Raw genomic sequence first — 14,742 nt, forward strand, 5'->3', positions numbered from 1 at the left:
TCTCTACGCTTAATGATTATTTTCTTTTCCCATGTTTGACTTTTTGAGAGGATGCAAATTTTATTTGTACAGGACATTTTCTACTTTCTGAAACCACATTCTGGAATATAGCCACCATCCTTTTCTGATTGCTTGAAATTGACCTTGTTCTTGCATTGCTCATTAATTTCCTTGAATGGGTCAATATGACCTGGACCAGCACCTTTTGTCTTTGTGGTAGGGACACCAAAGTAAGCTTCTGTCCAAGGTAATTCGTCACAGGGGAGTGTTGGGCGACCGTCGTTCCAAGGATAGTATTCCACAATGGATTGGAAGCTGTCAGTGATGCCTTTGGCCTTGGATGGTAAAGTGAAAGAACCAATGTGGGTTTCTTCGTTGGTAACGGTATCGAGCAAGGTTCCTTTCCATGTTGTGTCCTTTGTGTTTTCAATGACGAGATGATACAGGTGGTCATATGAAGGCACCTTGATTTCCACGGCACAGCTTACACCAGGGCCATCATCAGCACCATCATGGCAATTGGCATCGTCGGTCGTTGTACCATCGATAAAGCTTGAGAATACACCATGCACAACGCTCTTGTTGTCAGCATCCTCGGTTGGCTGTAATCCAGTATAACCCACTTCCCCTGTGCCTTCAAAAACGAATGATTGCATGAAGTAGTACCCGCTCTCGTGTGTGGCATTCGGCATCGACATGGGGAATGTAATGTCCCTGAGACCATCGGAAGGCGTATTCTCCATCTTCCACCATGTCCCAAGAATAAAACCATCACCGTCAGCCATGGATGGCAACATCAGGGAGGATGCAATAGCGAATAAGGTAGCAAATGTCTTCATGATAGTGATGATGGATGTAATAAAAATGATGGATATCAAAAAGCAAGGAAAAGTGCTACCTTATATATCCTTTTGACATGTAGTAGTACGAAAATAGGATCAACATTTCTCCACGTCAAAAGTCATACTAGCAAAAATGATGATAATAATTGCTTAATTTGCATGAAATGATTATGCAAGGATCAAGGTTTGAGTAATACAGCAGTGCGTATTGCAATCCATTTTACTACACGAGATGTCATGTCCGGCAACGTTGATACCAATGATGTCGCCTAAAGGCTCCCTGGCAATCTTTCGGCTGATGTCAAGATGAGCAATGCTTCATTAGTATCGAATGAATGGTGGTATTGTTTGTGATACACGGGGTTGTAAACATAAGATCCAGCATGTTGGTAATACACAAATCTTGTCTCATCATTGAAAGTGGGACAAAGGACATCATTCGTTTCGATGTTGGCACATTTTACTCCTTGTTCCGAATACTCAATCACTGCACTTGTTATTGAATTCATGTCACACAAATAGCGTGAGAAGCTAAACCAGCATCATGGATCGATTGTCCCTGAATCTCCTTCAAAATGCCCACCATCAAAACCAACCATGTCATGCACGCCTTGTATAACGACTTTGAATCTTTTATTTAGTACGCTGAGGAATAGGTTGCATGGATGAAGAAGCTATTTTGTATGTGTGTATGTGTGCTATCATTGCTTGAAATTGAAAATGGTGGGAAGGATCGTCAACAAATAAACTGCTAGTTATTTGAAACCACATTCGGTAATATACCCTCCATCACTGGTTTCAGTTTGGTGAAAATTGACTTTGTCGTTGCATTGTGGATTTTGTTGCACAAAGGGAATAAGCCAACCGTCACCTGCTCCTGGTGTGTTTGTTGTTGGTGGACCAAAGTAAGCCTGTGTCCAAGGCAACTTGTCGCATGGTAGTGTCTTTTGGCCTCCATTCCAAGGGAAATACTCGACAACGCCTCTAAAGTGGTGATCGATTCCTTTTGCGTTGGAGGGTAGAGTATAAGAACCAATATGGGTTTCTTCATTGGTGACGGTATCAACGAGGGTGCCTTTCCATTTGGTGCCTTCCGTATTTTCGACAACGAGATGGTACAAATGATCGTAGGATGGCACGTTAATGTCAACGGCGCAGCTCACACCAGGACCAAAATCAGCGCCATCATGGCAATTAGCATCATCGGTTGTGGATCCATTCACAAAGCTTGAAAACACAGCATGGACAACGCTACTAGATCCTGAATCAGGTCTAGGCTGTAATCCCGTGTAGCCGGTTCCACCAACGCCCTGGAAAATGAATGATTGCATGAAATAGTACCCGCTCTCATGCGTGGCATTGGCCATAGACATAGGAAAGGTGATGTCCTTTAAGCCATCAGCAGGCCCGTACGTCGTGTCCCACCATGTCCCAAGAATAAAACCAGGACCATCCGCCATCGATGGCAATACATAGGTGGCTGTAATCGCAAAAAGAGTAGCAAGGACCTTCATGATGATGATATTGGAATCAATAAAAAGTAAAAGGGATCTACTTTGTAGCTTTTATTCATCTTGCAAGTTCATTTTGGCCTGGTGGTGATGCGTTGTTGTATAAAAGAACCCTGTCAATCTTTTCACAAACCCGGCAATGAGCCGATCCTTCGAGGCACAGTTACCAAGACATACATTACACACGCAAAGAGGTATTGTGCAGCACAACATCTGCTGCTGATATCATCAGCTGCATTGCTATATCCATGAAAGATGTCCGATAATGCCTTTTCGTAATGCATATCGTTTAACTTTGACGTGATGTGCTGTATGTCTCGTTTCAAGATGACCAACGTCCTTTGCTACATTTTAGGATTGCAAAGCGACCTGCATAAGGTTTCTGTCGGTGGTCTTTGTCCCAAAGTCTTGGGTGATTAACCGGATCCAACCGCTCGCGGCTATGCATCATCATAAGCATTTCCATGACAACGCGCGACTGAATTCAATTATCCCAATCCCCATCAACATACAAGCGTGGTCAACCGCCCACCTTGCGTATACCGGTCATCAACAAGCAAATAGCACAGTGGAACTTTTTATCAACGTGCTAGTCATGTAAGGCACTATCAATGTATGACCTTCAACATGCATTTATCATTTTGTGCAAGCATAGAAATTCACACGCGCACCGTGCACTTGTAAACAAGAATGTTGTCGTCCTCCATTATACTTGCTTGACTATTCACATTATCAAAAACCCAAGTTTTTGTGAGTACTTGTAGTCATGTCACACAAATGCCATGAGAAGCAAACCAGCTAAGTTGTTGCCATGTTCACCACGAAGATTGCCTAATGCAGGAACTAATCATTGCCATAGCAACCATGGTCCCTGAATCCTTCAAAACACCCACATCAAAAACAACCATGTCATTGCACGTCTTGTATAAAGACTTTGAGAATCTTTTATTCAACCACATGCTGAGAAGGGATAGATTGCATGGATAAACAATGTGTGCTATTGGAATTGGTGGTAGTGGTGGGGAAGCTAGTTTATTTGAAACCACATTGGGGAATGTACCCTCCATCACTGGTTTTGGTTTGTTGAAAATTGACTTTGCCGTTGCATTGTGGATTTTCTTGGTCAAAGGGATCAATGCTACCGGGACCTGCGCCTGGTGTGTTTGTGGTTGGTGGACCAAAGTAGGCCTGTGTCCAAGGCAACTTGTCGCATGGTAGTGTCTTTGGGCCTCCATTCCAAGGGTAATATTCAACGATGCCTCTAAAACTGCTCTGGATTCCTTTTGTGTAGGAGGGTAGAGTATAAGAGCCAATGTGTGTTTCTTCATTGGTGACGGTATCAACGAGGGTGCCTTTCCATGTGGTGCCTTCCGTGTTTTCGATAACAAGATGGTATAAATGATCATAGGATGGCACGTTGATTTCAACCTTGCAGCTCACACCAGGGCCATAATCAGCGCCATCATGGCAATTGGCATCATCGGTCGTGGACCCATCGATAAAGCTTGAAAACACAGCATGGACAACGCTGTCGGATCCTGATTTAGGCCTAGGTTGTAATCCCGTGTAGGCACTGTGGCTCCAAACGCCCTCAAAAAGGAACGATTGCATGAAATAGTAGCCATTCTCATGCGTTACATTAGGCATCGACATAGGAAAGGTGATATCCTTTAAGCCATCAGCAGGTGTATTCGCCATGTGCCAATTTGTCCCAAGAATAAAACCAGGACCATCCGCCATCGATGGCAAAACATAGGAGGCTGCAAGCGCAAAAAGAGTAGCAAGGACCTTCATGGTGATGATATTGGAATCAATAAAAAGTGAAAGGGTTAGCTTTTATTCATCTTGCAAATTCATTTTGGCCTGGTGGTGATGCATTGTTGTATTAAAGAACCCTGATTATCTTTTCACAAACTCGGCAATGAGCCGATTCTTCAAGGCACAGTTACCAAGACATACATTACACACAAAGAGGCATTGTAAAGCACAACATCTGCTGCTGACATCATCATCTGCAATGCTATACGACCATATTAATCCAATCCCAATGATGACAAGATGATGACCAACGTCTTTTGCTACATTTTAGGATTGCAAAGCGACCTGCATAAGGTTCCTGTCGGGGGTCTTTGTTCCAAAGTGTTGGGTCTTAACCGGATCCAACCGCTCACGGCTATGCATCATCATGATCATTTACATGGCAACGTGCGATTGAATTCAAAAGGTTAAAGATTTTAGGATCCTCCACCATCGTTAACATCATAGTGCACACATGTCGTAGGTTGATCGATCATTACAAAATGTTCACAAAAGACCTGCATCAGCGTTAATAAAAATATAGTTTGAACGAATCTCTTGCATGATTGTCCAATTGCATGTAGCAAGAAAATGGCAAATCGATCTTACAAGTGGGATGAAGGACCATCTACAAACCTCTACCAATGAAGCCCATATGATATGCGATAACCAAAAATGCTTTTTTTATTGGGCTATAATGTTACAAGATTGTTCAACTAGCTACCTTTCTACGCTTTGCTGATGTGGGCTCCGGAGTTTCTCTTTCATCTTCTTCCACCTGGACATTTTTGATATTGAGAACGAAATCAACCAGCGTTTTATGATCACCTTCAGTTTCGTAAGGTCGTCTAAAGTCGCCTTGGATATTGCAAGTGATTGGCTCGGTTTGCACATCATCATCTTCAGGGGGCAAAGTATCACCAGTACAAGTCACCTCCCAACCTCCCACCTCTGAATTTTCATCACCCACATGCCAAATTTGATATCCATAGCCACAATCCTCTTCCAAGAAACGACGACGTTTTTCTGAGAATGCTGTTTCATGCGTATCGTCCGTGACCAAGGTGTAGAAGCGGGAATAGAAACCTTTTTCAGATCGATTCTTTGCACGCAAAATACGACCGAGACGTTGTGCTTCTTGCCGTCTTGAACCAAAATGAGAGGACACTTGAATGAGAACTGTAGCAGCAGGAAGGTCGAGTGATGTGTCACCGATACGTGATAATAGCAATGTGTTGACAGCTTGTGCATCGAGTCGTCGTTTCTTTGCAAGGTCTGACCAACTAGCATCCGCCTTGAGTTTGGGCACCTCAATCTGGAACCGCTTAAGCAAATCACGTGCTGTGTCAGGAGGTGTGGCACCACTAATGCAAGGCCTGTCAAGCTTTTCAGCGTACAACTTGAGAGCATCAATGTGATCGCAAAAGACGAGTACCTTGTCCCCTCGTGCCTCATGGTATTGTACAAGTCGTTGGCATAGCTGCATCTTTTTGGGATTCAAGATGGATAAAAGACTCTTGAGGTGATGTGTGCGACCCAAGATAGAACCACCCGAATTGTTGTTGCTACCTCCCAATTCCTTGTAAGCTTCCAATACACGTGGCACCATGGCACATTCGACTTGTGTACAAATCACCTTGGCAATGTATCCTCGATCGGCAAGCTCTTTCCATTTCGCATGATACAAGGTAGGGCCCACCAATTCCTCCAAATCACCAATACGTTCATCCTCACGCAACATGGTTGCTGTCAAACCCAAGCGTACTTTGGTGTCAATACTTGCAATGGCTTTGCTAAAGTTGTATGCTGGTACACAGTGGACTTCATCGAGAATGACGACGCCCCATTTTGTATTGTTGATGAACTTTGCCATGCGTTTACTGTCAGCGGATCGATTCTTGTTGTCAACCAACATGGTGTAGGTGGTAAAAAGGACGCCTGCAGGTCCATTAAAGGGCCATTTCTTGTTGCCAGCAAACATACCCGTCCTGGATGCCATCAATGTCGTGAATCGCAAAAACTCTTTTTGAAACTGTTCGGCCGATATGATCGTCGAGCATACAACCAATACTGGTTTCTGTACTGCGCAGGCCACCAAAATGGATGTAAGCGTCTTGCCAGCTCCACAAGGAAGTACAATAATGCCACTCTGTGCCGATCGTGCCTCACCCATCGACTCAGGTTCAACAATGGCATTCAATGCCTCTTCTTGGTAAGGTCGCACTTCAATGTCAGGTCTCAACTTCATGTCAAGCGTAGGGATCGAGGTGTCGGCTGCAAACTGGTATCGAGGAAGCAATGCTTGTCGTGGTATACGTTGTTTGGTTGCTGTCGTCTTTGTCTTTGTCTTTGGCGGTTGCGATCCTCCTCCTCCTCCTGTTGCTGCTGCTGGTGTCGATTGCTCCTCTTCTACATTCTCCTCTTGTTGATCGTTGACGTCTTCACCCAAAAGATCCTTCTCCCGCTTTTCTTGCGATCGCTTTTGTACAAACTGCAACAAGCTGCTCAATCGTTGTTGCCGCTCATCGCTGGTGCCTTCCAATTTGAATGAGGGTAGATCCATGGGGGGTGAAAGTAGAAAAAGGTAATGGGAATCCCGCAGCTCCTCAAGTCGCAGTGATAAAGATGTTTCGGAGTAGCATAAGAAAGTTTATAGTAAATGGGAAGAGCAGCGAAATAAAGCTTTAGCATTGGATACAACTGCAACCAGTCATTGCCATGGCAACAGCATGATGTCTAGGGCACTTTGCAAGCTGTACCTTTTATCCCCCAGCTTGCCAATACCATTTACCTGATACCCTTAGATGAACAATGGTTACATCAGCAGCACAAGCGTACGCCCCGCTGTTACACTGCGCCACGGCTGTATAAAAAAAAGAGATGCAGAGTTTGCAGAGGGTTGTGTGTTCCTTTCATGTCTCTTTTTTTCACCAACTTTGTTTCAATCTTACCATTCGAGATATCCGGACGTATTTTTTCTTTCCTTCCACAAAGAGATCGAATTGAATGCACCCGTGTGTGCCGTCTATGGCGTGATGGCATCTTTTTATGGGACAGCGAAACATGGAGCCTATTGAACTTTTGGTTAAACGACATCCCACTAACAATGCCGTTTCTAAAAAAGATTGCACTTTACATCAAAGACCTCCATGCCAAGCACAATGGTTATGATCATGATGAAAATGAACCATTCTTGGTGGATCCAACGCATCTGGAAATGCTCACATCGCTTCCTTTACCCCAACTACGAACCCTGAGTAAGGAAAAGTACATGCATTTCGTCATATCGTTATCTTTTACTAACGTGTACTCTTTGCAGGATACGAGTGTTGGGGTCTACAGCTTACAGTATTGAAGGGTCTACTTTCCCATCTTGGCGACCAACTACAACGGCTCAATGTCAGAGTGATTTACGAAGATGATGGCCTTGATAAGCCGCCCTGTTTTTGCATGCTCTTTCGCTATTGTCCGCAGCTGAAGCATTTGTCATACATTACCCTTCCAATCGATATGCAAATGTGCATCCATTGTTCACAACAGCAGGTCGTCTATCCCTTGGAATCATTGGAACTTGAGCGGCATGAATTCCCGATGACAAAGATATTACCCTTATTACATCAATGTCCTCAGCTGCGTCGCCTATGCTTGAGCACACATAGGAAATGGGATATCGATTTCTTACGCATTCTCAATACATGTCCAAAATTGCAGTCGTTGGAAGTTGTTTGCAACATTGAAGCGAGAAACCGAGAAAGGGATCGACTCTTTTGGTGTGGGAAGCACCTTATCCCATGCAACAACAACAACATCCATCATTCATCGACGACGAGTGGATTACTCAATCTCATTCTCACCAACCTTCACGACGCCAATCAATTGTATGCATTGAATACGATTGTTAATCTTCATCATCAAACAATCCTGCACATTGAGGTAGCGTTTCACCATGAGTACACGATGAATCCCGGCGGAAACCATGATTCTATCCATGTTGCACCACCCAATCTCGAAAAGCTCGATTTTCATTTTTGTGATTTCCAGTACACCAGTGATGACTTGGCGTGTCTCATTCGCCCATACCTTGATCAGTGTAGCCGATTAACATGGGTATCTCTCAAGACTCACTTGTCAAACTATCTCACACCATTACCCCGTTGGGCTTTTGTGGCACTCGCACAACTATCCCATTTACGACACCTTCACATCCAAATGCCCAATGATACAAATGACATGGTTTACTTTTTGGATACGATCAAATCCCACAGCAACACAAGATTGGAATCTCTTTTCTATGATGGTGATTGGGTGTCGAACATGGACGTGATACGCTTAATGGCCGAGCTACCTTCCTTGCGGTCCTTAGCATTGAGTCTACCAGGAAGCATTGATCATGTACCACCAAAAGCAATGATTGATTGCTTGCAACTTTTACAACACGCCCCACGTATTCAATCGCTTTCATTCACAAATGTCAACGGCTTTGGTTCTCAACACGTGTTCCGGAACATGGGTCTCATGCCACATCTCCAACAACTTTATATCGTTACATACACTTCAACCAGCAAGGAAGGGATCCGGCATATTGCAGATAGAGAACCGCCCTTGAAAAGACTTGTGGTGCTCGAATTGTCGGATAGTGACGCGAATTGGCAGGGTGGTGATGATTTCGAGGATGCATTAGAATACGCTCGCACAAAGATTGAGATCGTAGAAGGACAACATGATTGCGGTGCATGTTGCCGAGAGAGGAATAGTGGAATGGCTTCTCACTTTTATGGCTTGTAACAGTATACCATCCTTTGCTAAATAAATTGCAAAGCTTACTTTTGCTCCATGAACTTTTTGGTAACCAAGTTTTTTTATTCCATCAACTTTACTACTTATGCAGGCATCGAAAACTTGTCAAGTCGCACATCTAAATGACGACCACCATAAAGATAACCATTGAATTTGCCTATGTACGTTATTCAGTAAATCCTGCTTTCCCTTTCTCTCAAATCATCCTATTACCAATAGCCCTCTCGCATGTTGTGAACTCTTCAAAGCGAACAAGACCAGAACCCTTTGGATAACCATTTGCAAGTAAAATCTCTGCTCGTAACACAGGACCTACATGTCTAAACAAATCGATCAAATCTTGCCATGTCGTTGAATAGGGTAACTACTCAATCGATCGTTAGTAGCCATCCACATCCTATACCTTGAAAACCACCGCCACTTACATTATTAACAAAGATTTGATTGGGGCCATGACTCGGTGTAGAAGCAGCTGGTCCACCTACGAATCCCATAGGTGCTGAAAGGAAATGTGCTGGGGGAGGTGGTGCGCCATGTCCTTCATACGAGGTACTTGATGTCATTCCACGATACTCTGTTTGACCTTTGGTTGTAGCAGCTTGTGGTGGCGGAGGCGGTGGTGCATCGCGTTCCTGAATGAAAGGGTCAGCTTGTCACTTTGATTATCCCTCCGCTTTTACTTACCAAGCACACTTGCAATTTTCTACCACGATACTCATAGCCATTAAAGATTTCTATACATATACCAATACCAATGAATATAAAACCTTTCCCTCCATCTTGCCCACAACATACCAATAGCACCAGCCGCATCACGAGGATCATCATAAATGACTAAACCTGAACCCTTGGGTCTGTGCGTTTCTTCATCCACATCAACATCGGTGTGAGTCACTCTTCCACCTTTTCGGAACAAATCCTTGAGATCCTGCCAACTCGTAGAGAAAGAAAGCTTAAAGAGAATAGGCCTATTAGTATTCATGCTGTTGGGTTTGCATAGATGATTTCATTACATTGCCGACAAAGATACGCTGGTCTTCAGGTGCATCTCGTGGATCTTTGGGTATCTTGGGTTCGAATTCCCGATCCTATCATTGATCCATGTTGAGTATATACACACATGCATCATGGTAAAACCACACCTACTTCTCGCACAAATACAGGCCTTCCCATGAACTCGGTTCGATTGAGATTTCGAATGGCTCGCTCTGCATATTCAGGACGTGAGTATTCCACCACACTACATGATCCGTGTTAGTCACGTGTTGTTCAGGACCATCATCATCATCATCATGCAACTTGCCCACATCCTTTGGATTTGCCGCTGGGTGTCATGAGCACATTGGCATTGACTACTGTTCCAACTGAAAACATCCCAAGCTATCAGTAAACCCATATCGCTTATCGACTATGATGGAACGAATAGATACCTTCTTGTGCAAAGTCCTTGAGATCCTCCCACTGACAGTCGTATGAAAGATTTCCCATATAGACGCGACATCCTTTGCTACTACGTCGTGCTGAAGAAGAAGCGTGTGATCCTGATCCAGATCCTGATCCTGGTACGGATGGTGCAGGTGGTGGCGATCGTGAACGATGGTGTCGTGAAGAGGATCGTCTACCATGACGAGGAGACGACGATCGGTGGCGACGATGGCGGTAATAGTCGTCATCTGAATCGTGGTGGTAGTGATGTCGGCTGGAGCTTTTCAGGTGTGGGCGTCTGCTGTGTGGCGAGAGGGAAGCATCGCGAGAATAGGATCGATTGTGAGGTGAACGGGATGCATTTCTTGAATACGATTCTCGTGTGTCTCTATCGCTGTAGTCTCTGTAAGAAGGAGGGAAAGAAGGGTCGTCGCTCATATCAACAAATGCCAACTACAACCGGAGTGCAGGTTAAGAGTACAAGCTATAATTTTATGCATTGTTGCTTTGATATAAAAACCGTATCCAATGGTTCCTTTACATCCCCTTTGTACTGTAACAAGTAGTATCCATATACATCCGTTCACTATGGGATTCATTATCCGTAGACATCATATATGATGGAAGGTTGTTTTATTAAAGAGACGTTGCGTATACTATAATCGAAGGCATTGTGCATGACTATACTATAACCTATGCCGGTCCATGTGTCTTTAAGCTGCAACCTTATCGGTTCCAGGGATGGATTGCCTTGTAGTAGATGAATCGACATGCTTGACTGGGTGGGGTGTACAGGCACACAAAATGCCAGGGATGCGAATCAACATCCGACGATAGCAAGCCTTGACCAACTTTTTTTTTTCTCTTGCCCTTCCTTTCTTTGCCCTTTATCCAACAAAAGTCATGGAGAAGCAGTGTCCCGTTAATCACACAGAGTCCAAACCAGCACAATGCCCTGTTGATCATACCCAAAAGGCGACGATGACGACTACTGCAGAAGAGGCAAAATGCCCTGTGGATCCTTCAGCATACAAGCATTTCCTTCCTCAAACCGAATCGCAGCCCACCTCGTCCTCGACCTCGAATAATGCAGCTGATCAGTGCCCTGTGGATCATACTGCCTACAAGCATTTCTTACCCACGTCCAAAGAGGGCTGTGATTCTGACGCCATTGACGCGAGCAACAATATGCCAGCTGTTGCACAGCAGTCGCCTCTTCCCGGTCAAAAGCAGCAACTAGGCACCGAGCGTGAAGTGTCAAGCATTCCACGTGCTGCAGGCGAGGATGCAAAGTGGATCTATCCTTCCGAGCAAATGTTTTTCAATGCCATGCGTCGCAAAAACTGGAACCCTGAGGAAAAAGATATGCCGGTCGTTGTCCCTATCCATAATGCAGTCAACGAACAAGCATGGCGACAGATTTTGGAATGGGAAAAGATGCATGAGACGTAAGTGGAAAAGTTACAAAGAGAGAGGTTCGTTCATAGATCTAACATCATGTTGGATATAGCCAATGCAATCAACCCAAACTTGTAAAGTTCCAAGGACGACCCAAAGACATCACACCCAAGGCTCGTTTCCGGTCATGGTTTGGGTAAGAAATGGATGAGGGATGATGAAGCGTACAACATGTCTCTAATGGGGTCTTTTTTTCTTTTAGATACAAGCTTCCATTTGATCGACATGATTGGGTTGTGGATCGATGTGGCGAAAAAGTGACCTATGTCATTGACTTTTATTCCGGCAAACAAGATCCTCGACGACCAGAAGCTGTTAGCTTTTACTTGGATGTGAGACCTGCCGTATCGCCATCCGGCATTTTAGATCGCTTGAAAATGTCCTGGAATCGAGGCGAGTTTGTATAAATCATAGATCAGTATATCCACACTTTGGCTTCATTTCCTTTCCTTTCCTTGTACACTACATCTTTTAGACATTGTATCCCATTTCACTTTTCACAATAACATCACCTGTTTTTCATTCTATCCACTTCTACGTAGTAACTGATTGTGCGTTATAGTATAAATAGCATTTCAACAAATGAGAGAAACTACAATGGCTTGTTCTTAATGCGATAAATTATATGCTATTTATTGAGGATAATGATTGAAATGATAATAATGCATGATAACGTCAGGGAACAGGTATAACCTTTGTTTGGCAAAGGATGATGCGATGATTATAAGTGATATTTAGGCACCCGTATTCGTAATGTCATAGGGCATCTCCACCAAATGATTGTTGCGAACAATGCTCATAGGATCATAAAAAGTGCCAACAGTATCAGGTCGTTTTGTTGTACGCGTAGGATCATTCATGAACTTTTGTAGCGAGGAGGATTGACTTGATGCAATAGGGAAGACCGTTTCTGATTGCTCTTGGCTTGGAGATGATGATGGTGAAGGTGAAACAGTGGTTGCTTGACGACGCCAAAAGTAAAGCATATTGATATAGACAATGAAAAGTTTTGTAAATGAATAAAAAGATCACAGTGCAGCAGCGGAGGCACGTCTTTTATAAAATGCAAAGATCGGAACCGAAATGTCAAGAATGCGAAAATGGTTAGCCGTCGGCACGGGATCTTCTTCCGACCCATATTAAGGTCAGGGCCTTTTTCTTCTCTATTGTCCTGAAATCATTCCCCATACACGCTCCGATGATTCGCCTTATAGTTCACCCTCCCCTTTTTGGATAACACAAGATGTGTGTGAAAGTAACATGTGCTATCCACATTGTGGTAGCTAAAATGATCTAGCTACTAATGATGCAGATCCTTGCATCGAGAGGTGACGATAGCACTGCAGTTGAGTTACAATGACTTTTTCATGATGTACAAGCCAGCAGCTAGAAGGAAAAAGGGTTGATCCGATTGTTGTGGTGGGTCTTTGTTTTTGTATTTTCATTGTTATCAATCAGCAGGGATCATCAGCTGATCATGAAAAGATGCTGTTTTACGTATTAGCTCATGGACAATGATAGTAGCAGAGGAATGATGTAAGAACAAAAAGAACACGATTGTAGTATTATCGATAAATCGAATGAGCAGATAAAAAGAATGAAAACAGGGCCGACAATGGGTCTGAATGGGCACGCAATCTCAGTCTGTTTCATTTTTGTAATCCTCCTCCGACCATGCATTGTCCGCCTCATTGTTGTGCAAAGGACTTCTTGTAATAAAAAAGCATGTGATGATTGTTAAGCACACCTCATCATGATGAGTATCTTGATTGCAGGGTAGTGGCAATAAAGGTTACCAAATCCAAATAGCGAGAATCAAATGAGTATTACGACCCCTACCTGATGCTATGTGCCTGCTAATTTCAAGCACGCTAAATCATATCACTGCATACTCATGCATGCTCGAGACTCATGGTGGCAACAACTCACCCCAATGTATCAATCATCATGTACCAACTTTGCCGTGTTATCGTTTAGCCTATTGTTTTGCGCACGGACCATGCACGGACCTTTCCGTGCCACAGCAAAAATAGGTGGAGCTTTAATGCTCTCATCATCAGATAAATGATCGCCAAAGTACGGGTTGAGATGCTCCTAAATGTTGTTCTCTCCAAAAGCTGAGCCGGTTTGATTGTGATTCACGCCAATGATGGTAGCGAATCTTAACACGCGATTATTGGAATCTTCTCGAAACACAGGCTAGAGGGAGCTTTACTTGTAGAGCACTACTTCTTTCAAGTGTCTAATGAACAACATGCACGTGAATAGATTTGTGTTGTATGGGTAAATTAATTAGAGAGAAATGCAAGGCTCGTTATATACGTAAGCATTCATTTTGGATGAACAAGGAGTAACTTTAGAGTTTAGATAAGCATTGTGACATGAAGAATGATAACAATGGCATGAACGTCGTGTGGGAGGCCGTGGATTACTTGAGCCATTTTGTTTTATTTGCGCCATTGTCTCTTGCTCCCCTTTCTTTTATTTCCTTTCCTCCTCCATCACTTGCATTTCGCTTTTTGCATTGCAAATCAGCATGCTGACCGTAACCCCCGACTCCAATGGCACCATTCAACTGTAACGAGTCAACAAATGGACGCGACCAAGATCGTACCTTCCTTAAGAGCCAAAGTCATGACCACAAGCACCTCCTTCAAAACACCCAGAAGCCCAAACGCAGCAGCACACATGTGGATTTGACATACACCAACATCAACATATCCTTACACCGCTATCATGTGCATTGTCAACTCGAAACACGGGTGGAGATAGATGGGGTCTATCGTAAGCAGCAGCGTCGTAAGGATCGGTTTCCATGGCTACAGTATTCCAATCCCTATCGACATAGGTGTGCGTTCAACCGCCCCCTTTGGGTATACCAGTCTTCAACAAGCAGATAACATGGTGGAATT

At 43.8% G+C, this 14,742-nt stretch overlaps 8 protein-coding genes across 8 annotated transcripts; 2 read left to right on the forward strand and 6 right to left on the reverse strand.

Annotated features, from left to right (window-relative positions):
* Nucleotides 1-80: 80 nt before the first annotated feature.
* On the reverse strand, nt 81-839 carry O0I10_006358 (uncharacterized protein; the record flags this gene model as incomplete). The annotated part of the gene is made up of 1 exon (XM_058486387.1): nt 81-839. One exon carries the CDS (start codon nt 837-839, stop codon nt 81-83), a length of 759 nt encoding a protein of 252 aa, XP_058342744.1.
* Nucleotides 840-1,597: 758 nt separating this feature from the next.
* Nucleotides 1,598-2,356, reverse strand: O0I10_006359 (uncharacterized protein; the record flags this gene model as incomplete). Its single annotated transcript, XM_058486388.1, has 1 exon — nt 1,598-2,356. The coding sequence occupies one exon, from the start codon at nt 2,354-2,356 to the stop codon at nt 1,598-1,600; it is 759 nt and encodes a 252-aa protein (XP_058342745.1).
* A 1,029-nt stretch (nt 2,357-3,385) lies between these two features.
* Nucleotides 3,386-4,147, reverse strand: O0I10_006360 (uncharacterized protein; the record flags this gene model as incomplete). Its single annotated transcript, XM_058486389.1, has 1 exon — nt 3,386-4,147. The coding sequence occupies one exon, from the start codon at nt 4,145-4,147 to the stop codon at nt 3,386-3,388; it is 762 nt and encodes a 253-aa protein (XP_058342746.1).
* Nucleotides 4,148-4,862: 715 nt separating this feature from the next.
* On the reverse strand, nt 4,863-6,713 carry O0I10_006361 (uncharacterized protein; the record flags this gene model as incomplete). The annotated part of the gene is made up of 1 exon (XM_058486390.1): nt 4,863-6,713. The coding sequence occupies one exon, from the start codon at nt 6,711-6,713 to the stop codon at nt 4,863-4,865; it is 1,851 nt and encodes a 616-aa protein (XP_058342747.1).
* A 543-nt stretch (nt 6,714-7,256) lies between these two features.
* O0I10_006362 (uncharacterized protein) lies at nt 7,257-8,935 on the forward strand (the record flags this gene model as incomplete). Its single annotated transcript, XM_058486391.1, has 2 exons — nt 7,257-7,407; nt 7,470-8,935. The coding sequence occupies 2 exons, from the start codon at nt 7,257-7,259 to the stop codon at nt 8,933-8,935; spliced, it is 1,617 nt and encodes a 538-aa protein (XP_058342748.1).
* A 95-nt stretch (nt 8,936-9,030) lies between these two features.
* Nucleotides 9,031-10,810, reverse strand: O0I10_006363 (uncharacterized protein; the record flags this gene model as incomplete). Its single annotated transcript, XM_058486392.1, has 9 exons — nt 9,031-9,104; nt 9,161-9,311; nt 9,373-9,579; nt 9,632-9,681; nt 9,743-9,899; nt 9,961-10,035; nt 10,094-10,187; nt 10,251-10,311; nt 10,378-10,810. 9 exons carry the CDS (start codon nt 10,808-10,810, stop codon nt 9,031-9,033), a joined length of 1,302 nt encoding a protein of 433 aa, XP_058342749.1.
* Nucleotides 10,811-11,275: 465 nt separating this feature from the next.
* On the forward strand, nt 11,276-12,237 carry O0I10_006364 (uncharacterized protein; the record flags this gene model as incomplete). The annotated part of the gene is made up of 3 exons (XM_058486393.1): nt 11,276-11,820; nt 11,883-11,966; nt 12,033-12,237. 3 exons carry the CDS (start codon nt 11,276-11,278, stop codon nt 12,235-12,237), a joined length of 834 nt encoding a protein of 277 aa, XP_058342750.1.
* Nucleotides 12,238-12,564: 327 nt separating this feature from the next.
* On the reverse strand, nt 12,565-12,816 carry O0I10_006365 (uncharacterized protein; the record flags this gene model as incomplete). The annotated part of the gene is made up of 1 exon (XM_058486394.1): nt 12,565-12,816. The coding sequence occupies one exon, from the start codon at nt 12,814-12,816 to the stop codon at nt 12,565-12,567; it is 252 nt and encodes an 83-aa protein (XP_058342751.1).
* Between the last annotated feature and the right edge of the window lie 1,926 nt (nt 12,817-14,742).

The sequence above is a fragment of the Lichtheimia ornata genome (assembly GCF_029851405.1).
Source record: "Lichtheimia ornata isolate CBS 291.66 chromosome Unknown scaffold00028, whole genome shotgun sequence".
In the NCBI taxonomy this organism is placed as follows: Eukaryota; Fungi; Mucoromycota; class Mucoromycetes; order Mucorales; family Lichtheimiaceae; genus Lichtheimia; species Lichtheimia ornata.